Raw genomic sequence first — 24,392 nt, forward strand, 5'->3', positions numbered from 1 at the left:
TTCTTGGTATCTAATGATTGGTGGGAGATACCAAGTTGCAAATTGAAAGGTTTGAGGTGATGTTTAAGAACTTTCATAAATTTATATAAAAACTAAGTTCACAAAAACATTGACATTTGGTTATTAGGAGTAGAAAGACATATTTGACCATTTTAGATTCTATTTCTCAAAAACATATGGTTTGTGGAGTAAACTTACTGTTAAAGACATTTTTGAGAGGCATGAGGCTTTCCAAATCAGTTGGATTTTCGTGAATAAAATAAAAACGTTTTTTTTTTGGTATCAATTCATACATCACAAAAGTTTTTTTCCCCCCCTGTTATTTAGAGCTCTAAAACTTGTTTCAAAAATGAAATCTCAGGTTCTACTGAATAAAAACAATGTATAGTTTTCCTAGGTAAACTAAAATTTCCTGCCCCCAGAAATTGCCCTAAAGTGAGTGAACACAAAAGATTCTAAAAAAGAGTGCAAATGAAATAAAAAATTCTGCTGGCACTAAAATGGTTAAAGGAAAAAGTTTTTTTTACCCCTGAACTTGGCACCCCTATAGTAGAACTATATCCCCTGTTCTGTGCCTATTATGTGCCTTTCTTTATCAACCCTCTTGGGATGAGCAATTATTATTAGTAACATGTATTTATATAGCGCCAACATATTGCATAGCACTGTAAAGTAAATAAACTAAATCACATGAATTCTATACATAGAACATATGGAGTTACATACATCACAATCAATACCGGTACAAAAGGTGAGGAAGGTCCTATGCAAAAGAGCTTACACTCTAAAGGGAAGGGAGTAATACACAAGGGGGCAAATTCACTAAAGGACGAAGCGCCTAACGCTAGCATTAATTCACTAGCGTAGCGCATTTTCGTTAATTCGCCGATTCACTAACAACGGACGTAACTACGCAAATTCACTGATACGCGCATTGTACTGAACGCTACCTTTTACGCTAGACTACCTTCTCCAGGCCAGGTGAAGCGCAATAGAGTAGATAGGGATTGCTTCAAAAAAAGTTGAAATTTTTTCAAAGTCCCAAAAAACGCTGGCGTTTTTTCTTTTTTTATGGGTGATAGGCTGAAAAAGATCAACATTTTTTTTGGGGCTCCCCTCCTTCCCCCCTACATTTCCTAACTCATGGCACCTTAACTATACAGTGGGCACATGTGTAGGGCAAAATAAACATTTTATTTGATGTTTTGAAGGTTTCCCAGGCTTGTGTAGTGTTGCTACATATACTTCCATTGTAACTTCAATTTGGTGCCGTATGCAAATTAAGCATCGCTAGCATAACTTCGCTTTGCTTGGCGAATTAACGCTAGTGCAACTTCACAACCTTACGCTTCCCCTGAGCGCAACTTTGGATTTTAGTGAATTTGCGTAGCACTGGCAAAAATACGCCTGGCTAAGTGCAGCGAACCGGACGCTGGCGCAACTACGAATCTTAGTGAATTTGCCCAAAGGTGTTGGAGTGGGTGAGAAATGTGGTGTTGTATGTGGTGTTGCATTTGGTAGTTAAGCAGAGTGAGGGGAGACTTCTCGAAAGAAGTGCGTTTTCAGAGATTTCTTGAAAGCAGAAAGGTTGGGAGAAAATGGGACAGACCGTGGGAGAGAGTTCCAGAGGAGGGGTGCAGCCCTTGCAAAGTCTTGAATGTGAGCATGTGAGGAGGTAATGAGAGAAGAGTTGAGGAGCAGGTCAGTAGAGGAGCGTAGTAAGCGGTTGGGTGAGTATATAGAGATGAGTTCAGAGATGTAGGGTGGGACAGAGTTATGAAGTGCTTTGAATGTCAGGGTCATTAATTTGAATTTGATTCTGAAAGGTAACGGAAGCCAGTGCAGGGATTGACAGAATGGCGAGGCAGAGGAGGAGCAGTTGCTGAGGTGTATGAGCCTCGCAGCAGTGTTCATTACTTTTCTGAGCAATGCACAGAAAGACAATACAAGGAACTATCAATATGCATTTCATTAAAATATTAACCACTCGGGGATGTCCCTGGGGATTGTACTGCAACACTCTCATCTCAAGTGGTATAGTAATGAAATACACAACCTATGACGTGTTCAATAAGAGCATTTATCATATACAGTATAGATGCTATAGTAGAGAGAAAGACTATGGGTGAAACATAAAACCTAACTGACTTGTCTAACTTGCTCTGATTCCTTTTCTGCTCATCTAGATGATGAAATACAGGATTCACTCTTTTAAAATCACAGTATTTCTTCCTTCCTTTATTCTCTCCAAAAGGCTCATCAGGAGTTGGCCCTAGACCTGTAGAAGATGGGGCAGCCCAAACAGGAGGTGTTCTGTATACAGTTTTACTAGATATCTGGTGGATGAAAAACAAAGAGCAGCATTAATGGGACAATATGAAATCTATTCTGCTTCTCCATTAATTTTGATTTCTTTATCTGACTGGTATTATTTACTCTGCCAAACAGTCATTTCTGAGTACCTGCTCCTCTTCTATTTCTTACAATTTTTGAAGAAGAACAGATCCAGGCAGGTGCCACAATAAATTCAGTAGGGATGCACCAAAACCCAGATTTGGTCTGCAAGTTGGCAGATTCGGAGCCTTTTGAAGCAGGATTTGCATTTGGCCAAATTCGTTCCTTTTTAAGAAGGATTTGCGTTTGGCCGAATCCAAAAGCCTGGCCAAACCAAATCTGAATCCTATATAAATCTGCAACATGTGAAGTGTGCATGTCGGCTATTTCCGCGGCTTCAAGGATTCGTTTTGGTATTCACCCAAATCCGTTAAGTTGACTTTAAATACTGGACTGGAGGGTTCGGGGCATCCCTAGATTTCAGTATTCTCAATATGCCATACCATTAAACAATAGCCTTCCAAGATGAAACTGCCAATGAAATCTTCTCTGCTCTATACTATCTTCTAGCCCTGCTCCTACCTAATTTTCTGAACGCAGACCCTCCTTCATCCATAAGGGAGAACCAAGAGATATTCTAGACCATTACAACACATGTGTTTGTTGCAATGTTATTACCTAAGGGGGTCCTGGACCAAATGCTGGACCTCAAATGTGGACTTCAACCCAGAAAGTACAAGTACTGCCCCGAACAAGGTTAGGAGTTGTACTTTCTGGGTTGAAGTCCACATTTGAGGTCCAGCATTTGGTCCAGGACCCCCTTAGGTAATAACATTGCAACAAACACATGTGTTGTAATGGTCTTTCAGTCATAATTACAAGTATATCTAGAATATTTCTTGGTTCTCCCTCATGGATGAAGAAGGGTCTGCATTCAGAACATTAGGTAGGAGCAGGGCTAGAAGATAGTATAGAGCAGAGAAGATTTCATTGGCAGTTTCATCTTGGAAGGCTAAGTATATCTAGAATAGCATTTAACTGTTGGGACATCTATCTCCCTTACGGACTGTCAGGCTAGGTATTGAGGAGTACAGTATATATGGCAGCAATATGAATTCTCCCAAAATGTTAGTTTAATTGGCCTTTAGGCTGAGATCCCCAGCCACTGTTCCGGCCAGTTTTAAAACCACTGCAGTAAGGGAGACCACCTGATGGAGCTACTCCAGTTATCCCTCCCACACTAACATAATAGCAGCCCTCCACTCCTAGAGTGCATCACACAAAGGGGACTAAATGCCATAGAGGTGGGTACTAGTTATTGCTCTTTATTATGTCAGATGACACAGGAATTTCTATTATTAGAATACAAGGGGGCTCATTTACTTACCTTTAGCATTCACCTACCATAGAGTAAATGTGCAATCTCTAGTGCAATTATCATGTGTTTTTCCCACAATGCAACACTTTCCCCCAGAATTCTAGAGACATTGCAGGTACAACATGGCAATTTGCTTGGCGTAACTGCGCTGCATCTACCACAATTTCATCTGATTTGCCAACACAGGCAAATCTAAGGGTCCTGCATCAAATGACGCAGCAGCAGCGCCCAATTTGGGACAGAGGCAGGGGGACGGCAAGTAACTATAAGTTAGTGTAAAGAGCACATTTGGATGCAATTATCTCTAATGAAAGTGAATGCAAGTCACTGCAGGATAGATTAGCCGCAATAGTGCAAGCTATAAGACCTTATTTATTCTGTAGAATGCTTTACCATACCTAAGTTAACAGCTCTAGAAGCTCTCTGTTTGTTTAGGATAGCAGCTGCCATGTTGGCTTGGTGTGACATCACTTCCTGCCTGAGTCTCTCCCTGTCTCACTCAGATTACAGCAGGGATGGGAGGAGGGAAGAGGAGCAAACTGAGCATGCTCAAGCCCTGAAGGTTTAAGCTGAAAACAGGAAGTCTGATACAGAAGCCCATGAGTACACAATAGAAGGAAAGAAATGTGATGTTTCTTTTGATAGAGGACTCAGAGCAGCATTACTTTGAGGGTTTACTGGTATATTTATATAGACCTTTCTGATAAATCTTACTTACTTTTAGCCTTTCCTTTTCCTTTAAGTAAATGAGTCCTATGATCTACAGTATATTACCCTTATTCCTTATTAGCGAATTCCTTATGCTGCCTGTCTGTTTTTATTCAACATACCATGCCTGGAATGTCCAACTGGTTCTTCAAGAAATCAACACTAAAATAAAGAGAATAACAGTTACCACATTACCTAAAATAATAATTCCAAACAGGATTCGGTCATTTTACAGAAAACACAGGAACGAAATATCAGATACCGAAGAAGAAAGGTGGGCAGCCAATTGTAAGAGGGCAGTGTCAGCAATATTTAGGATATTCTTATAAACATATTTTATAAATATCTGTTATTGATAGCTGAACAAATTCTTCAGTCTCAACCCCTGCAACTCTGGTCGGGCCATGGTATAGTTATATATATTATTTACTGGCACTGCTGAAGCATTTGCACTCTACTTTGCCTTTTGGTTTTACAGTGAAGTCCACTGTGCTATAAAATATATTAGCCGGAGTCAAGTTTAATTAATCTACTGTGTATATAGTGAATAAAGTACCCCCTATTGTAAAATATAAAGATGTTATACGGTAAGTCACCAAGGAGTTCCATGACCATGTTTTTATACAGGTCAAGGAACTTCTAATATCCTCATATTTTACAACAAGAGGTACTTTATTTATTATAATACATAAGTTTTCGTGAGTCATGTGACAAAAATGACATCACTGCTCACCGTTTATAACTGATGACATCACTAGTCACCGTTTATGAGGATATAATTTATGGCTTTTGTGTATTATATGAACATATACTTTTGCTGCAGGAGATGGTCAGAAAAAGTAATGTTCTCCTGCTAGACTTACAGACTTGAGTCGTCCTGGAAAACATACAATCATATAAATTCTCTCCTCCTCTGCTCCTCACTGGGGCTCATGTATCAACACTGGGCAATTTTGCACAAGGGCAGTAACCCATAGCAACAAATCAGTGATTGGCTGTTGTTTTTCAGCCACCTGCAGGTAGAACAATGAATGCAACATTTTCATTGGTTGCCATGGGTTGCTGCCAAAAGTTAAATTTACCAATTGTTAATAAATGACCCCCACTGTCTTTTCTCACCATCCATACACCAATTGCCATCTCTCATTTTAAATAGTTGCCCTTTAGTTAGACAGTTCCCTAGCTTTTGGCCAGCTAAATGGGTCCTAGTCTAAAGTCTAGACAGCTAAAGGGGTCCTAAGCATAGCTGGGAAGTAGTTTCTCCTTCCTCGGTTAAAGTAAGGCCCTGGCAGTTCAGGAACTTTCTGAGAATTTTCCACCTAGATTGGAACCTAGGTTACATAGTAAGAGGGTTATTTACTAAACTCCAAATGCAATCAGTCCCAATGATTTTTTGATGTGCGCTGGGTTTCGTGCAATACCCAGAAGTTTTTCGGGGGAAAAATTCAAAAAAATCGTGAAAATCGGATAAAAAATCCGTAAAAATCGTGAAAATCTGATTTTTTTTTTCACCGCAAAGCAAAATTTTCTGGAAAATTTAATAATAAATAAGCGCAAAAAACCCAAGCTGATTTGATCGGAGTTTGTAGCAGAAAATATTGAGATAAATTCGGACTTTGATAAATAACCCCATAAGTGTTAGAATATAGATTTCACTAGGGGGCACATTTACTAAAGAGCAGATCGTGTTTTTATGAAGAATTTTTGCTAAAATGACAATTTGCAATGACATTACCTATTTACTAAAAGACGACCAACACACTTCGCTAGCGAAATTACCTTGTCGCTGGTCGACTTTCGCAATGTACCACCAGGCAAATTTTCGCTCAGAAAAATGATCGTAAATCCGCTAGTTTATCAAAGTGTGAAAATTTTTACTGAAATCTATTTTGCCAGGCAAATTAATACAATGAAGCTACATCCTCAACATTATTATGACATCATATCCTGTATTGCAAAAAAAGCCATAAGCAAAAATCAAAGCGCTGGCGGTTTTTCATACTTAAAGTGGAATTATGTTTACAAGTTGCAACTGTTAAAAAAATATCTTATTTACAACATTTAGGGTCAGATTCGGGGAGATTGGTCGCCCAAAAAACGGTGATCGGAGTGCCATCCCGCCGGCGATTCTAGCCGGTGGGAGGCAGTTCGGGAAGATTAGTCGCCCCGAAGAAGAGGAGATTTGTAGCTGGGCGTCAAATCTCCCCGAATCTGCCTGTGTGCCCTGACCCTTAACATTTGAAACTCATGACACATTTGTTTTAGACCTCGGACAATACAGGAATTCTGTCTTTACTTTGTTTCCTTCGACATTTTTAATAAGAAGTGGCCACTTCCAGCAATTTCACCAGCATCACTAATACATATATATATGTCCTTTATATACCCACTGAATTTAAATTGATGTAAGCCTGAATAAGTCAGCAAAGTTTTGCTAGGAAGAAAGTAACGCAGAGAAAATCTTCGTGGCAATGAATCCTTGCTGACGAATGTACGCCAATGTTCTCTTGCCGAGATGTAATTGTGCATTTTTATGAATTCATGTATTTGTATAATGTCTGACGTAGTTGCACTAAGTATAGCGACGACTTTCAAAGAGAAAATCTGCACATAAGTAAATGTGCCCCTAGGTGTGATAGATAGGAGAAGTACTAGTTAGCTAAGCAGCCTGAGCTCCACAAGGAGACTGAGTAAGGATCAGAATCCTCGGTGTACTACTGCCCAGAGTAGGGACATGGGGGTATATTTATCAAAGAGTGAAGTTAGAGACAACCACAGTCTGCTAGCGGGAAATATCGCCTCTTTCCATTTATTTCTATGGGATTTTTAAAGGCTTATTTATCAAAGGGTGAAAGAGAAAGTTTACTCATTCCCTTATCCAGAAAACCTCAGGTCCCAAGCATTCTGGATAACAGGTCTCATACCTGTATAGTTTGCTGCGTATTCAGTAAAGAGCAGAATATATATAGAGAGAGAAGAAAGGTTGAACTGACTTGTCTATCTTGTTCTGCCTCCTTTTAATATCCTCTATATGGCGAGTAACAGCATCCGCTCTTTTATTGTTATGTTTGGTTTTCTTCTTCTTCTTTGTTCCAAACACCTCACTGAGGACAGGCAAGTTGTGTATCCCTGTGGTTGATGGATCAGCCCAAACAGGGCTTGTTCTGTACACAGTGTCACTGCATTTCTACAGGATAAGGAATCAAAAAGAGTATCAAAGGGACAATATATCCAAAAAATACAATCATCTACTTCTCTATTTACATTTTGCTTTTCTTTATCTGACTGATACAGTATCTGCTAAATTGCATTCACTAGAACGATCTCATTTCTATACAAGTACTCTCTCTCTCTCTCTCCATTTCCCACACTCTGTAGTTGGACCTACGATAATGTCTCCAATTTAAAATCTATAAAAAAATTGAAGGCTAAAAACCCATCCGAAGTCTCTCCAATTTGCCTCAGAGGGGGAAATATTTCTGCCTGACTTCAAAATGGGAATGGGACCAGTCCCTGGATCAACTTGTACTATGAGCTATCTCCCATAACTCTGTATTCCCTCACTTGCTAAACACCATCCAACCCATTGATCTAGGGATATCCATAATTAGAATATGAAAGTATCCCTCACTGTACAGCTATGCAGGTTTAAGAACCACAATCTCTAATGATGTTTGTTTGTTTTCCTTTAAACATACCATGCCTGAGATGTCCAGTTGTGGTTTCATGAAAAGACTACTAAAACAGAGAATGACAGTTATCATTGCAGGAAAATGAGAGAGTTGAAGCATTGACAAATGTAGAAGAAAGGTGGGCAGCTGACTGTAAGAGGGCAGTGAAAACAATTCAAAAGAAAGACTTAAAGGAGAAGGAAAGGCTAAAAGTAAGTAAGCTTTATCAGAAAGGTCTGTATACTGTAAATACACCAGTAAACCCTCAAAGTAATGCTGCTCTGAGTCCTCTGTCTAAAGAAACAGCACATTTCTTTCCTTCTATTGTGTACTCATGGGCTTCTGTATCAGACTTCCTGTTTTCAGCTGAAACCTCCAGGGCTAGGGCTTGAGCATGCTCAGTTTGTTCCTCTCTCCCTTTCCCCCCTCCCTCCTCCCCTCCCTGCTGTAACCTGAGCCCAGAGCTATGAGTGAGACAGGGTGAGACTCAGACAGGAAGTGATGTCACACCAAGCTAATATGGCAGCTGCTATCCTAAACAAACAGAGAGAGCTTCTAGAACTGTTTACTCAGGTATAGTAAAGCATTCTGCAGAATAAATATAGTGTTATAGCTGGCACTATTGTGGTTAATCCTATTGTGGTAGCTTTCCTTCTCCTTTAATACAGTCTTATAATGCTGCTTTACAAATGTGTTTATTGTTGAGAGCTGCACAAATAACAAAGTTGTACTAACGGAACATAAAGGTGACATTGGCTTCTTTACCTTGGGTTCTTGTTAGGTTGGTCCCACAGTGTTGGCCTGTAACGTGGCTGTGGGCAAGCGAGACCTGAGTCATGCAGATACGTTTCTCTTATAAAGGGCTGTCTGTAAATAAACATGCCAATGGGGTGCTGTTTTGCATTAAGGATTCATTAAAGGAAAACTATACCTCCATACAATGTAGGTCTCTATAAAAATATAACAGCCCATATGTAAAATCTTGCTTTATGTATATAAGCCATTTTTATAAATATATACTTTTCTAGCAGTGTCACTGGGTAATCCTAAATACAAAAATGCCATTTTAAAGGAGAACTAAACCCCCAATAAGAAAAGCCCCTACCTACTACCCTAGATAATCTCCTTACCTGCTTCCCCCCCCCCCGCAAGGTTGATTACCCCTGAAAGTGATGCTAACACAGTACAGGTATGGGACCTGTTATCCAGAATGGTTGGGACCTGAGGTTGTCCAGATAAGGGATCTTTCTGTAATTTGGATCTTTAGACCTTAAGTCTACTAGAAAACCATATAAACATGAAATAAAGCCACTAGGCTGGTTTTGCCTCCAAAAAGGATTAATTATATCTTAGTTGGGATCAAGTACAAGCAACTGTTTTATTATTACACAGAAAAAAATCTGTATTATTTGATTATAATGGAGTCTATGCGAGATAGCCTTTCGGTAATTCAGAGCTTTCTGGATAATGTTTTCTGGATAACAGATCCCATACCTGTACTTACAAATCAGTGCAGAGTAAGAGCAGCGGAGTTCATGGGAGCCATCTTCCAGCTCTTCGGTATTCTTTCTTGAGTGACCGCCGTATTTTGGCATGCACCAAAAGTGCCGGAAATTGGCAAAGGGAGAGGACCTGAAGAATACCAAAGAGCCAGAAGAGAGCTCCACTGAGTTTCTCTGCACTGATATGTGAGTACTGTGGTAGGGGCACTTTCAGGGGTAATCAACTATGCAGGGGGGAAGCAGGGAGAGGGGTAGTATGTAGGGGCTTTTATTATTGGGGAGTTTAGTTCTCCTTTGAGTTTTAAGGGCCACCCTCTGGGATCATATGATTCACAGTGCACACAAACAAGCCAAAGGCACTCATACATGTTAGGTCAAATGAGTCAATTACTGGGCAAAGTTCTCTCTTTTGCTCCCACACTTCTTCCTGTTACAGTTAGAGCTGCAGTATTTCTGGTCAGGTGATCTCTTCCTGTTACAGTTAGAGCTGCAGTATTTCTGGTAGGGTTGCCACCCGGCCGGTATTTTATCGGCCTAGCCGGTAAAACACCTGCCAAGGCCAGGGCCGGTATTACAAATTTACTGGCAATGCAGTTGCCAGTAATTTGTGATACCCTTTAAAAAAAAAGCCCTCGGCCTGCCCCCAATTCACGCAGAACTTACCTTTTTTGCAGTGTTCTTGACATCGCCACGATGTTGCTCCACCCCATTTTGCATCCTGGACCGCCTCCTTTTTGTACCCGCCCCCCCACTGGCCGGTTATTTTTTTCAGTAAAGGTGGCAACCCTAATTTCTGGTCATGTGATCTCTTCCTGTTACAGTTAGAGCTGCAGTATTTCTGGTCAGGTGATCTCTTCCTGTTACAGTTAGAGCTGCAGTATTTCTGGTCAGGTGATCTCTTCCTGTTACAGTTAGAGCTGCAGTATTTCTGGTCAGGTGATCTCTTCCTGTTACAGTTAGAGTTGCAGTATTTCTGGTCAGGTGATCTCTTCCTGTTACAGTTAGAGCTGCAGTATTTCTGGTCCGGTGATCTCTTCCTGTTACAGTTAGAGCTGCAGTATTTCTGGTCAGGTGATCTCTTCCTGTTACAGTTAGAGCTGCAGTATTTCTGGTCAGGTGATCTCTTCCTGTTACAGTTAGAGCGGCAGTATTTCTGGTCAGGTGATCTCTTCCTGTTACAGTTAGAGCTGCAGTATTTCTGGTCAGCTGATCTCTTCCTGTTACAGTTAGAGCTGCAGTATTTCTGGTCAGGTGATCTCTTCCTGTTACAGTGAGAGCTGCAGTATTTCTGGTCAGGTGATCTCTTCCTGTTACAGTTAGAGTTGTAGTATTTCTGGTCAGGTGATCTCTTCCTGTTACAGTGAGAGCTGCAGTATTTCTGGTCAGGGGATCTCTGAGGCACACAGACCATCACAAAATTATGGCTCACAGTAAGAGATGTAAAAGAGCAGTATTTATTAATATATACATATATTTCAGTTTGGTAAGATTCTTTAAAAGGCCACTTAATATGATATACACTGGGGGGGTAAAGGTTTCCTTTAAGTAAACATTTTGATTTATTTAAATATGTAATATTTTGTATTGTGTATAAATGAGGAACATGAATATGCTATGATACATCTTACAATGTGTGATGTATATGTAGCCTCAGAATACATTTTCTACATATTCTGAAGATACTTAAAAAACCTAATGTACCCCAAATAAAAATCTTAAAAGGGACATAAATCCCCCACAAACGTTTGCATATATTGGTGCTAAAACACAAAAGTATGAGTTTTTCCCTCCACTTCATGTGTGCACTGATGAATGGTTCTTAAATGACTGTGCATGACCTTCATTATTATTATTATTATGCTTATTATCCTTGCTGCACTAGACTGATCAAAGCATATTCATGATTTGTGGCTTTGGGTTAGAAAACAACGAATATCACATATAAAACAGTCATAGTAAAGACACACAGAGACAAGAAGTAACAGGATAGTAAAGTCCTTCTAAAGAACAGGGTGAAATGGCCTTGCTTACCTTGGGTTCTCACTAGTTTGGCCCCACAACGTTGGCCTGGAATGTGCTTCTGGGGGACTGAAAGTCGAGTCATACAGAAGAGGTGACTGGAAATATGATTCACGGGGGTGTCTGTAGCGAATCAAGGCAACACGGTACAATTAGAGCATGTTGTAAAGTATATTTATTCTAATATATTTTGTATTGAGGAACATGGACACGCTATGATACACATGTGTCTTACAATGTGTGATATCTCATGTTCTTAGCTGTCTCACAATACATTTTCAATATTGGCATTTTTTTTGCTAGGCCTGTTATAGTTGTTAAAGGGATACTGTCATGGGAAAACATGCCTCAGTTAATAGTGCTGCTCCAGCAGAATTCTGCACTGAAATCCATTTTTCAAAAGAGCAAACAGATATTTTTACATTTAATTTTGAAATCTGACATGGGGCTAGACATATTGTCAGTTTCCCAGTTGCCCCTAGTCATGTGACTTGTGCTCTGATAAACTTCAGTCACTCTTTACTGCTGTACTGCAAGTTGGAGTGATATCACCCCCATCCCTTTCCTCCACAGCAGCCTAACAACAGAACAATGGGAAGGTAACCAGATAGCAGCTCCCTAACACAAGATAACAGCTGCCTGGTAGATCTAAGAACAACACTCAATAATAGTAAAATCCAGGTCCCACTGAGTCACATTCAGTTACATTGAGTAGGAGAAACAACAGGCTGCCAGAAAGCAGTTCCATCCTAAAGTGTTGGCTCTTTCTGAAAGCACATGACCAGGCAAAATGACTTGAGATGCACCTACACACCAATATTACAACTAAAAAATACACTTGTTAGGGTAGCAATGAGATTTTATATGGCAGCATGAATTATTTGCAGTGTCATTTAGGAATAAAAACTACACCATAAAAATCATGGCAGTATTCCTTTAAAGTACCTAGAAAACCTAGTGCGCCCAAATACAATTCTTGCTCCTTGAAGGGGACATAAATCCCCCCCTAATTTTTTGCAGACATGGGGTACATTTTGGTGATACACAAAAGTATGCATTTTTCCTCCAAAATCCACCCCGTGTGAGCACAAACAAGAACAAGGTTCTTAATTGATCTTGTGTAAGCCCATTATTCACTAACAGTATGGGGCAGATTCATCAAGGGTCGAATTTCGAAGTGAAAAAAACTTCGAAATTTGACCATCGAATAGGATAGTCTGACATTCGAAGTCGAAGGATTTTTAAGATCGTACGATCGTACTACGATTTTTTATTATTTTGTTTTTGATCACAGATTTTGATAAAATGTCCCCCCTGCCCTCAACTGCTAGTTGATCCAAAGGAAGGCAACAAAAAAAACCCACCTGAAGCCTCTTAAATTGGGGAAAAACATCCTTCCTGATTCCAAGATGAAATGAAATGGGACCAGTTGAACAACTTTGTATTAAAAGCTATTTTCAGTAGGCCCTTATTTCATCACTTGCTAAAGGGGCATGTAACCCATTCTTGTACTAATCTAATACTAATACTAATCTAATGTGTCTGCCAATACAGCTGATTAGAGGAGAAAATTCCACCACTTCCCAGGTCTCACTGTAAAATACCCTTAAAGAATATAAGAATATTAGGGTGGCTCCTCCCTCGTGTCTGGTGGAAATACCTAGTGGTAAAAAAAGCGTCAGTTTATTGTATTGTCGCCTTATATATTTATACATCATTATCTTACCCCCCCCATAAAGGGCCTCTTCTTCAGCATAAACGACCCCAATTAGGCCAGTCTTTCATCATATCTATGATTTTCCATACCCCTAATTGTCCCTCTTAGGACTCTCTATCTAATTCATTAATATCCCAATGACTGGAGACCAAAACTGTAGGGCATATTCTAGATGGGCCTTACCAGTGCTCTATACAGTGGGACCCCCTCCTCCCGTGACTCTCTGCCCCCATTTAATACAACTCAAGCCCTTATTTGCCCTTGATGTTGCTGACTGGCATTGCTTGCTACAGACAAGTTTATTATCTACAAGGACTCCAAGCTCCGTCTCCATTATGGATTTGCCTAGTGCAGTCCCATTAAGGGTATAAGTGGATATTGTTACATCCCAGGTGCAGGACTTTACATTTATCAACATTGAATCTCATTTGCCACTTAGCTGCCCAGATTGCCAGTTAGTCAAGATCCTGTTGCAAGTGCCACATCCTGGATGGAATTAATTGGGCTGATAGTTTTGTGTCATCTGCAAACACTGATACATTACTTACAACACCCTCCCCTAAGTCATTAATGAACAAGTTAAATAAAAGTGGAGCCAATACCGAGCCCTGAGGGACCCCACTAAGAACCTTACTCCAAGTAGAGAATGTCCCATTAACCCCCCCTCTGTACCCGATCCTGTAGCCAGTTTCCTATCCATATGCACACAACATTACTAATACCAACACACTAGAAAGTAGTGATTTATGCAGAACTGTATGAAATGCTTTAAAGGAGAAGACATTTTCACATTTGAGGTTCCAAAAGTTAGGCACTCCCAAGTGACTACTTTGACTTACCTGACACTCTGGGCCGGTGCTCCTATCAGCAAAAAACTTCACCAACCCAGTGTTCTACTAGCGAACACCACAGATCGATACTCTTCCTGCTTCTTCGTCTTTTAAATTTCCCAGGGCACAGTAGAGCGAAATAAGTTAAAGTTCTGCTTTTCGGTCTACTGAAAAGGAAGAGGAACGCTCCATGGTACTCACTAGAAGAACCCAGCGTCGGTGCGGTTTTCTACTGATAGGAGCACTGGCCCAGGGTGTCAGGTAAGTAAAAGTAGTCGATTGAGGGTGCCTAACTTTTGGCACCCCTAAGTAGTAAATGATATTCCTTCTCCTTTAAAGAGATCCTTATAGATCTCATCTACTGCACCTCCACTGTCCAACTTCTACATCCCCACTGTCTAAATTGTACTTAAAAGCAATCACATTTGTCTGACTGGGCCTATCATGCTGACTACTGCTCATAATGCCATTCTCCAGAACATAAGTATGCAAAGGTGTCTTCCATCTGGCCACTCTTCCCTAACCTATGGGGGTCTTTAGCCCTGCAATGAATTTGCTGGACTTTCTACAATCTATACAAAAATTCAACTCATAAGGTTTCAGTGCCCTCATTTTCCACCATTTTTCACCTTTGCTTCTTTCTTTATATTGCCTTTTAAATTCTGCTTTACAAACAGACATAACCGTCTTGCTTTTCTATTTCCCTGTCCCGCTGAAAAAAAAGTATATAGTCTTCTATATTTACGCCCAGCCATTTGACTCATTCTGCCATGTTTTGGGAATGCCTCCAGCTCTCCCATTTTACAAGTTAGGTTCTTGCATCAATACTGCTACCAGCTTGTGACTTGTGTAAATACAATGTGTGTTCCTTGCTAATATCAATCGCCCCAACAAAATTTCCACCCTCCCCGTTTTCCCTTACTATAAAAAAGGTTAAAATAACCTTCTTTACCTCGGGTTCTCGCTAGGTTGGTCCAACAGTATTGGCCTGTAATGTGGTTGTGGGCGAATGACAGTTGAATCATATAGATAGGTTTCTTTTATACAAGGCTGTCTGTAGAGAAACATGGCAATGGAGTACAATTAGAGAATGTAAGTCTGCATTAAAGATTCTTTAAGTATGCTGTAAATGTTTTGATTAATATTTCTTCTAACATATTTTGTATTGTGTATAAATAAGGAACATGGATATGCAAGGATACACGTGTAGTCCCACAATGAGTGGCTCTGGGTTAGTAAGCAATATACACTTCACATATTGAAGACGTACAGAAAATGGAAATGAATAGAAGAGTAAAGTCGTCCTTACAAACAAAACATGTTTAATGGCCTTTTTTACCTGGGGATCTCGCTTGGTTGGTCCAAGAATGTTGGCCTGTAATGTGGCTCTGGGCAAGTGAAAGCCGAGTCATTCAGATACGTTTCTTTTATACAGGGATCTCTGTAGAGAAAAAGAGCAATGGGTACAGTTAGTGCATGGAGGTCTGCATTAAGGATTCACATTTTGCATTATGTGTTTAAATAAGGAACATGTGTAGCCTTACAATGTGTAATATCTTTTCTTCTTAGAAGTCTCATAATACATTTACTATATCAGCATTTTTAAAACTGCTGGGTAAGTCTTAATTGTGAAGCTATTGCACCCAAAATACCACTCTTGCTCCTTAAAAGGGACTTAACCCCCCCCAGAGTAAATTCAATTTCCACCCCCACTACTGTATAGTATAATATAGACTATAAAGCATTGATGAAATTAGGATACAGTGCGAATTCAAACAACCAGATAAAACTTTGAAACTGTTGAATATTTATTGGAGTTGTGGGGAGGTTAATATATGAATTTGATATAATGGATATTTCTGATAATTATAGTTTTCCATTCTCAGTTTTTCATTTTAGAGTAATGTTTTTTGGCATAGATAGCCAGGCAAATAACTAATGTCCATTCTAGGTCATCCATCTGGTTCAGAATCAGAAAGAGGTGAGTTCAATAATGAAAGAATGCATTTTTTGGCCTGATAACCCATTCACAAAACTTTTTTTTTTGACATTGCCAAACCATGTAAAAAAAATATAGTAGAGTCAATGGGGCAGATTTACTAAAGGGCGAAGTGACTAACGCTGGCCAAGATTCACAGTTTTGTTCACAGATCTAGTCCTGTGGGCCAAACCCAGGCATGCAAACAGTCCACGACAAGGGTATACCATAGAACAGGGGTCCCCAACCTTTTTCACCCGTGAGCAACATTCAGATGTAAAAAGAGTTGGGGAGCAACACAAGTATGAAACAAGTGCCAAATAAGGGCTGTGATTGGCAATTTGTTAGCCCCTATGTGGACTGGCAGCCTACAGGAGAATCTGTATGGCAGTACAGCTGGTTTTATGCAACCAAAACTTGCCTCCAAGCCTGGATCTTAAAAATAAGCCCCTGCTTTGAGGCCACTGGGAGCAACATTCTAGGGGTTGGGGAGCCACATGTTACTCACAAGCTACTGGTTGGGGATCACTGCCATAGAATGTGAAGAACCTTCCTAGCCTAGTGTGTCCTGCAGTATATCTACTGGGGTGGATTTCATAAAGGGTTGAGTCACATCTAAGACTCAGGTTTTGGTCCTTGGCTACCTCAAAACATACACGTGGGGCAGAGCATGTGAAAGACTGCTGTAGCACAGTGATTGTTCACAATGTGTTTCACAACCTTGGGTTGTACCCACCCATCTGGAGAAAGTCCCAACCAGATTGATTAAGTATGAGATAGGGATCTTTAACCGCTTTCTTCTCTGCCTTATGTCTCAGAGTCTTCTTTCTACCTTCTTACCATCTGAGCTTTCCAGACAAATGGTGGGTGTTAGGTGGAGCCATCTGATTTATACAGGAGTCATCAGTATTTTCTATCCTTTTTCCAGTGGTGAATAAAGACAACCCCAACCCTTATGTCTGCACTGACAGTTCAGGCTTATGAGAAAAGGTGAGCCCAAAATCCCCACATAAGGACCAAACATGGACTAATTACCCTGTTTGCCTTGATTACCTAAAACAATGGATTTTCATGATAAAAATAACAGGCAAAAGAATGTTCAGACCAAGCCCTATTTTTCATGTTGAACATGGGGTATATTGCTCCTTTAAAGAAGCACTTTCAGTTTGTGCCTAGGAAGTAACCCATAGCAACCAAGCAAATATTTGTTGTAATCATTCTGTCTGCAGTGAAGTGATTGCTGATTGGTTGCTATAGGTTACTGCTCTAAAGCATATTTACCTACATTACACCCTGTTATCTGGAGGCCAAGGCTTCCTTCTAATTGTTAGTAGGGCTTGTGTTATCAAACGTTGCACAGCATATTCCCCTATTGATTGAGCGCCGTTGTTTTTTATCCTTGTATTTATTTCCTAAATGTATTTTAGTGACACAAAAGTTCTCAAAATCTTCTGTTCATAAATCTGGTTTGCAAAATGAAATGTAAAGCTTGTGTACATATGAGGGCCTCACTGTTATAATCATTTATGACTTGATATGATAAAGCCCCATATAATAAGACCTTTGTTGGTCAGGCAATATTAATACTGCAGTGTATCATGAAAACCATAATATTACTTGCCTTGCCAAAAGAAGTGACAGTATAAAGTGATAGCACCATCTAATGGTCCAAAATGATGACTGTAAACTATTGGAATATTAAATCTTTCCCCTTCTGTATAATGAATAGTTTCTATTATCATAATTGGCAAACAGTCCCTTTCCATTGATGATATATTGCCCAACCTAGTGATCCTGGCAAAGGCAGTACCAATGTAAGCTCCTATAGCGTTATCCAAGAGTAAAGGTCAAGCACAAGATGCAGGAGCAGGCAGATAGAAAATGTAAAAATAAAATATATAGGGGGTTATTTATCAAAGTCTGAGTTTTTAAATTAAAAAGGCCGACCAAACTAGAATCCATGATTTTACCTTGTTTATTTTTAAAAAAGAACAAATTAATTGGTTTGTGAAAGAAAACCCCAAAAAATCATATTGTCTGATTTTTTCATGATTTTTCCCGAATTGTGCGATTTTTGCCCGAAAAGTCAGAAATAATCAGATTTCCAGGGCTAATTCCAGCGCGGACCACAGAAACATCAAAATAGGACAGGGACCTCTCCCTTTGACTTATATAGAACCTTGTCAGGTCTGAGATTTGAACTTTTTGCAGTCTCGGGATTTAATAAATCATGAAAAATTCTAGGTTTTTTTCCACTAAAAATTTGGATTCAGTAGTAAAAAACCTTGAATTTTTCGAGTTTTTGGCATTCAGACGTTGATAAATATCCCCCATATTGTATATAATATTTAAAACAAATGAAAGTGTCTAACTGTGCAGTCACTTATCTAAATACTTACAGAGAAAATAATGTGTGATTTACACTCTTGTCCTCTTCTCTCATTTTTAATGTCAATGTAAAGGTCTCCTAGAAAATAAAAAAAAACAATATCATGAATTGCATATACCGTATATTATATATATATATATAGATATAGTCAACTACAAGAGGTCCTCTGCACTCAACCCATTATCAATATATTTAAATATATTGATAATGGGTTGAGTGCAGAGGACCTCTTGTAGTTGACTATATGTATTTTGTAGTCACACCCTCATTGCACCCCCGCCTAATGGTTTTAAAAAATAGTGGTGAGCACAACTTTCCCTTGTTTATATAGATAGATAGATAGATAGATAGATAGATAGATAGATAGATAGATAGATAGATCTCTACATATGACTCTTTCCCACTTTCAAATTGGGTCACTGGGGTCACTGACCCCATCTATAAGTACAAATGTATTGTTGTTGCTACTTTTCTATTCCTCATCTTTCTATTCAGGCCTCTCCTATTCATATTTCAGTCTCTTATTCAAATCAATGCATGGTTGCTAGGGGAATTTGGATCCTAATGAAATGCTAAGACACTCAGACTTCACAAATAATCAAAAATGAAAACCAAATTTTCTCGTAATACAGGTATGGGACCCATTATCAAGAATGCTTGGGGCCCAGCGTTTTCTGGATCTTTCCATAATTTGGATCTTCATACCTTAAATGGGTTGTTCACCTTTAAGAAGATAACTTAGTATGATGTAGAGAGTGATATTCTGAGACAATTTGCTATTGGTTTTCATTTTTTATTATTTAAGATTTTTGAGTTATTTAGCTTTTTATTCAGCAGCTCTTCAATTTGCATTTCAAGCAATCTAGTAGCTAGGGTCCAAATTCCCCTAACAACCATGCATTGATTTGAATAAGAACATTAAAAGTAATGGATAGCACACCCGATTTGAAAAGCAAATACATTTATTGCAAAAAAGAAGAAAAAAATAAGCAAAAATAATATACAAAAAATAATTGAAAACAAAAAGGTGAGCCCAACGCGTTTCGACCTTAAGGGTCTTCCTCAGGGGCACAAAATAAACAAAAAATCAAAAAGAGTCAGGAATATAAATAGGAGAGGCCAGATTACAAAGATGAATAATAAACATTAGCAATAACAAAACATTTGTAGCCTTACAGAGCATTTGGTTTTTAGAAGGGGTCAGCGATGCCCATTTGAAAGCTGTCTGAGTCAGAAGAAAAAGGCAAATAATTAAAAAAATAAATAATGAAGACCAATTGAAAAGGTGCTTAGAATTGGCCATTCTATAACATATTAAAAGTTACGTTTAATTTGAACCATCCCTTTAAGTCTACTAGAATATCATATAAACATGAAATAAACCCAATAGGCTGGTTTTGCTTCCAATAAGGATTAATTATATCTTAGTTGGGATCAAGTACAAGTTACTGTTTTATTATTGCACAGAAAAAGGAAATCAGTTTTCAAATTTTGGATTATTTGGATAAAATTACCTTTCTGTAATTCAGAGTTTTCTGGATAATGGGTTTCCAGATAATGGATCCTATACCTGTATCACTAAGTATTAAACGTTAACTCAAAGGTGAACAACCCCTTTAAATATCATATAAAGCCATACACATAACTAGCTAAAAATTCTTTTTTCTGCCCCTAGGCAAGGTGAAACGCTGACATTGTCTTAAAGGAAAAGTTCAGTATAAAAATAAAAACTGGGTAAATAAATAGTCTGTGCAAAATAAGAAATGTTTCTAATATAGTTAGTTAGCCAAATATGTCATGTATAAAGGCTGGAGTGAGTGGATGTGTAACATAATAGCCAGAACACTACTTCCTGCTTTTCAGCTCTATAACGCTGAGTTAATCAGTGACTATAAGGGGAGTCACATGGGACATAATTGTTCAGTGAGTTTGTAATTGATCCTCAGCATTCAGCTCAGATTCAAACGCAACATTTATGTCCCATGTGACCCTTCCCCCTTAAGTCTCTGATTGGCTACTGCCTGGTAATCAGTGGAAACCAAGAAAGCTGCAAAGCAGGAAGTAGTGTTCTGGCTATTATGTTACACATCCAGTCACTCCAGCCTTTATACCTTACATTTTTGGCTAACTGACGATTTTAGATACATTTTTTATTTTGCACAGTCTGTCTATTTACCCAGTTTTTATATTTATACTGAACTGTTCCTTTATGGTACAAAGAAATAGTAATGCACCAAAAAAATATTTGTTTACATTACCTCCTTGAAATGAAATGGGAACTGTTGCATGATCTTTGCCTGGAGCAGGTAAAAAGAGAAAAAAAATCAGATATAACATAAATAGATTTAGGGTGAATATAGAGCTCCCTTCAGTGGAACTCCCAAGCTCTCTATTCACTTGCACAGAATTTTTAAGAAAATACTTACTAAGTCGGGAACATTTCTCTACTATTGTTATTTGATAAACATTCTCTTAAATCCTATTCAAATCAATATAGAGCTGGAAAATTTGAATTCCCTCTGGCAAACTGTAGGGAAATCTGTTTTCACCCTTTGATAAATATGCCCTTTATGTAAAAAAATGTGATGCACACTGATGGATAAAGAATGAAATAGACAATAGAGTGGTGCATATAACAAACATTCCTATCTCTGTAAACTCAAACACATTAGATTTGGATTAAGGTTTAATAGTTAAAAACAAAATTTGTAAAGCTAGAGAAAATTGCCATACATGAACGGGGCCGATTTATCAAAGGTCGAGGTGAATATTCGGGCAAAAAAAACAAAACAAACCTTTGACTTAATTTTGGTTGGTCTTTTTGAATTCGAATTTCAAAGTTTTTCAAATTCGAAATTTGACCCGTGATAAATATGCCCCAAACAGTGTCAGACGGGACCGGTGAGACACCACAAAAAAACCCAATTGGCTCTGCCCCCTGCCATAGACTGCAGGCACTCTTCCCTGACCGCTTACTGGTTGCAATGAGAAATAAAAGTAAGCTGGAGAAGCTTACAACTGGGGCCCCTGATATGGTAGGCTTGGAGGGCCCGATACACCTCAGCATACCTCCCAACTGTCCCTTTTTCGGAGGGACAGTCCCTCTTTTGACAGCTCAACCTGCAGTCCCTCATTTGTACTGGAAAGTCCCTCTTTTCTATGCACTGAACAGCCAGAAAAAGAAACACAGTTTCTCACTTAATTGGCTTTTAGCAGAGAGCCCAGAACAGCTAACAGGTGCAAATAAGATACTTTGTAACAATTTTGAGGCACAAAAACACAGTTTAGATAAGGAGAAATATTTTCAAACTTTCATAATCTGCCAAATTTTGTAAAACAAACATGTTAATTAGGGGGTGTGGCCACAGAAAGGGGTGTGGTCAAAAAAATTGCTGCGCTATGTGCGGGAAAAAAATTTTTGTCCCTCTTTTTACTTCCAAAATGTTGGGAGGTATGACCTCAGTCCCACAATGTACATAAAAAGTATAGACCAGGGGCTCCAATACCCCTCATTGGGCCCCTGCTGCACTACCCGCACCCTCCATGGGGCCCCTGATGCTCCTGCATCCATTATATCTCCGCCGTCCTATAGAGATCTACGGCCTGGGGCAGAGCTGGTGAGGATCGGGGCCCACCGGGTTTTTTCTTGGTGTTAGGGTTGCCACCTTTTGCTAACTTTTTTACCGGCTGGTGGGGGGCGGGTACAAAAATGGGCGGGGTGTGATGTCAAATGGGGCGGGTTGTGCCGTAAAAGGGCGGGGCCACGGCACGGCCAGGACAAAAACGGAGGAAAAAGCTAAATTTACAGGGGATTGGGGGCGGGCCGAGGGGGTCTTTTTAAGGTAGGGTTGCCACCCAGCCGGTATTTTACCGGCCTAGCCGGTAAAACACCTGCCAAGGCCAGGGCCGGTATTACAAATTTACCGGCAATGTTGCTGCCGGTAATTTGTAATACCCTTTACAAAAGCCCTTGCCCTCCAGTAAAAACTTACATTTCCTTCGGCTTCTGCGATGTGGCCCCGGCCCTTTTGTGGCGCTACCCTGTGGCTCTGCCCCTTTTTACGTCACTGACTGCCGGCTCCGCCCCATTTTGCGTCACGGTCCGCCCCTTTATTATTCGCCCCCACCACTGGCCGGTATTTTTTTTTTTTAAAAAAGGTGGCAACCCTATTTTAAGGTTAATACAAATTTATCGGCAGCTACATTGCTGGTAAATTTGTAATACCGGCCCTGGCCTTGGCAGGTGTTTTACCGGCTAGGCCGGTAAAATACCGGCCGGGTGGCAACCCTACCTGGTGTCCTGCCGGCGCAGTCAGACCCTGAATTGATTATATTATTTACAATGCTGTGCCCTACTGCTTGCACTCAGTCTGAATCAGATCACAAGCAGTGGTACAAGTGCACTCATCTGATCCACATAAACAATGTCCTCAGTCAGTATTACTATGGATCTAATTATTTACAGGAGGAAAAGATGGTGGATTTATGCTCAATAGATTCCCTTCATAAGGAAGAAGTTAAGAAGGATTTCCTATGTGGAACACCGAAATCCAAACCTGCAGGAAAGCTATAAACGCCTTGTCTTGTTCTGGGGAGAATATTATGTGGCCCATAGGCTGATGTACAAGTGAGCACTTCCTGTAAATGACTAAAAGTCAGGGCCTCAGTCCAGACCAGGAAGTGATACTGAACATGAAACCCGAGCCCTGGAATGTCTGTTGCTAATAGCAATAAACAAAGTACAAAATAACAACTCTATCCCCATCCCCTATACAGGCAGTGTCCCCTCGAATATCTCCCTCACTGTGACACTGACTCCTCAGTACCTCACCTCTGAGGGGACCCTAATATCTCCCTCACTGTGACACTGACTCCTCAGTACCTCACCTCTGAGGGGACCCTAATATCTCCCTCACTGTGACACTGACTCCTCAGTACCTCACCTATGAGGGGACCCTAATATCTCCCTCACTGTGACACTGACGCCTCAGTACCTCACCTCTGAGGGGGAGGGGACCCTAATATCTCCCTCACTGTGACACTGACTCCTCAGTACCTCACCTCTGAGGGGGGGGCCCTAATATCTCCCTCACTGTGACACTGACTCCTCAGTACCTCACCTCTGAGGGGGGACCCTAATATCTCCCTTACTGTGACACTGACTCCTCAGTACCTCAACTTTGAGGGGGGACCCTAATATCTCCCTCACTGTGACACTGACTCCTCAGTACCTCACCTCTGAGGGGGAGGGGACCCTAATATCTCCCTCACTGTGACACTGACTCCTCAGTACCTCACCTCTGAGGGGGGACCCTAATATCTCCCTCACTGTGACACTGACTCTTCAGTACCTCACCTCTGAGGGGGGACCCTGATATCTCCCTCACTGTGACACTGACTCCTCAGTACCTCACCTCTGAGGGGACCCTAATATCTCCCTCACTGTGACACTGACTCCTCAGTACCTCACCTCTGAGGGGACCCTAATATCTCCCTCACTGTGACACTGACTCCTCAGTACCTCACCTCTGAGGGGACCCTAATATCTCCCTCACTGTGACACTGACTCCTCAGTACCTCACCTCTGAGGGGACCCTAATATCTCCCTCACTGTGACACTGACTCCTCAGTACCTCACCTCTGAGGGGACCCTAATATCTCCCTCACTGTGACACTGACTCCTCAGTACCTCACCTCTGAGGGGACCCTAATATCTCCCTCACTGTGACACTGACTCCTCAGTACCTCACCTCTGAGGGGGGACCCTAATATCTCCCTCACTGTGACACTGACTCCTCAGTACCTCACCTATGAGGGGGAGGGGACCCTAATATCTCCCTCACTGTGACACTGACTCCTCAGTACC

The 24,392-nt window shown here is 40.3% G+C and overlaps 1 protein-coding gene across 3 annotated transcripts in view; it reads right to left on the minus strand.

Moving 5' to 3' along the window:
• The window catches only part of LOC108710512, a 29,677-nt gene extending 6,161 nt beyond the window's left edge, over positions 1-23,516 (minus strand). Inside the window, exons 1-11 of one of the 3 annotated variants that reach the window (XM_041587396.1) lie at positions 23,083-23,514; positions 20,785-20,823; positions 18,537-18,604; positions 15,499-15,600; positions 15,112-15,213; positions 11,625-11,735; positions 8,857-8,958; positions 8,119-8,155; positions 7,414-7,607; positions 4,543-4,582; positions 2,149-2,336 (exon numbers count right to left, since the gene is read on the minus strand). In XM_041587396.1, the coding sequence (XP_041443330.1) occupies positions 2,149-2,336; positions 4,543-4,582; positions 7,414-7,607; positions 8,119-8,155; positions 8,857-8,958; positions 11,625-11,735; positions 15,112-15,213; positions 15,499-15,600; positions 18,537-18,604; positions 20,785-20,823; positions 23,083-23,139 (1,040 nt within the window). In that variant the 5' untranslated portion in view covers positions 23,140-23,514. Of the gene's footprint in view, positions 1-2,148; positions 2,337-4,542; positions 4,583-7,413; positions 7,608-8,118; positions 8,159-8,856; positions 8,959-11,624; positions 11,736-15,111; positions 15,214-15,498; positions 15,601-18,536; positions 18,605-20,784; positions 20,824-23,082 lie in introns of all 3 variants that reach the window. The other 2 variants (XM_041587395.1, XM_041587397.1) reach the window with 2 other exon arrangements.
• Positions 23,517-24,392: the final 876 nt, after the last annotated feature.

The sequence above is a fragment of the Xenopus laevis genome, chromosome 3L (genome assembly GCF_017654675.1).
Source record: "Xenopus laevis strain J_2021 chromosome 3L, Xenopus_laevis_v10.1, whole genome shotgun sequence".
NCBI classification, from domain to species: domain Eukaryota; kingdom Metazoa; phylum Chordata; class Amphibia; order Anura; family Pipidae; genus Xenopus; species Xenopus laevis.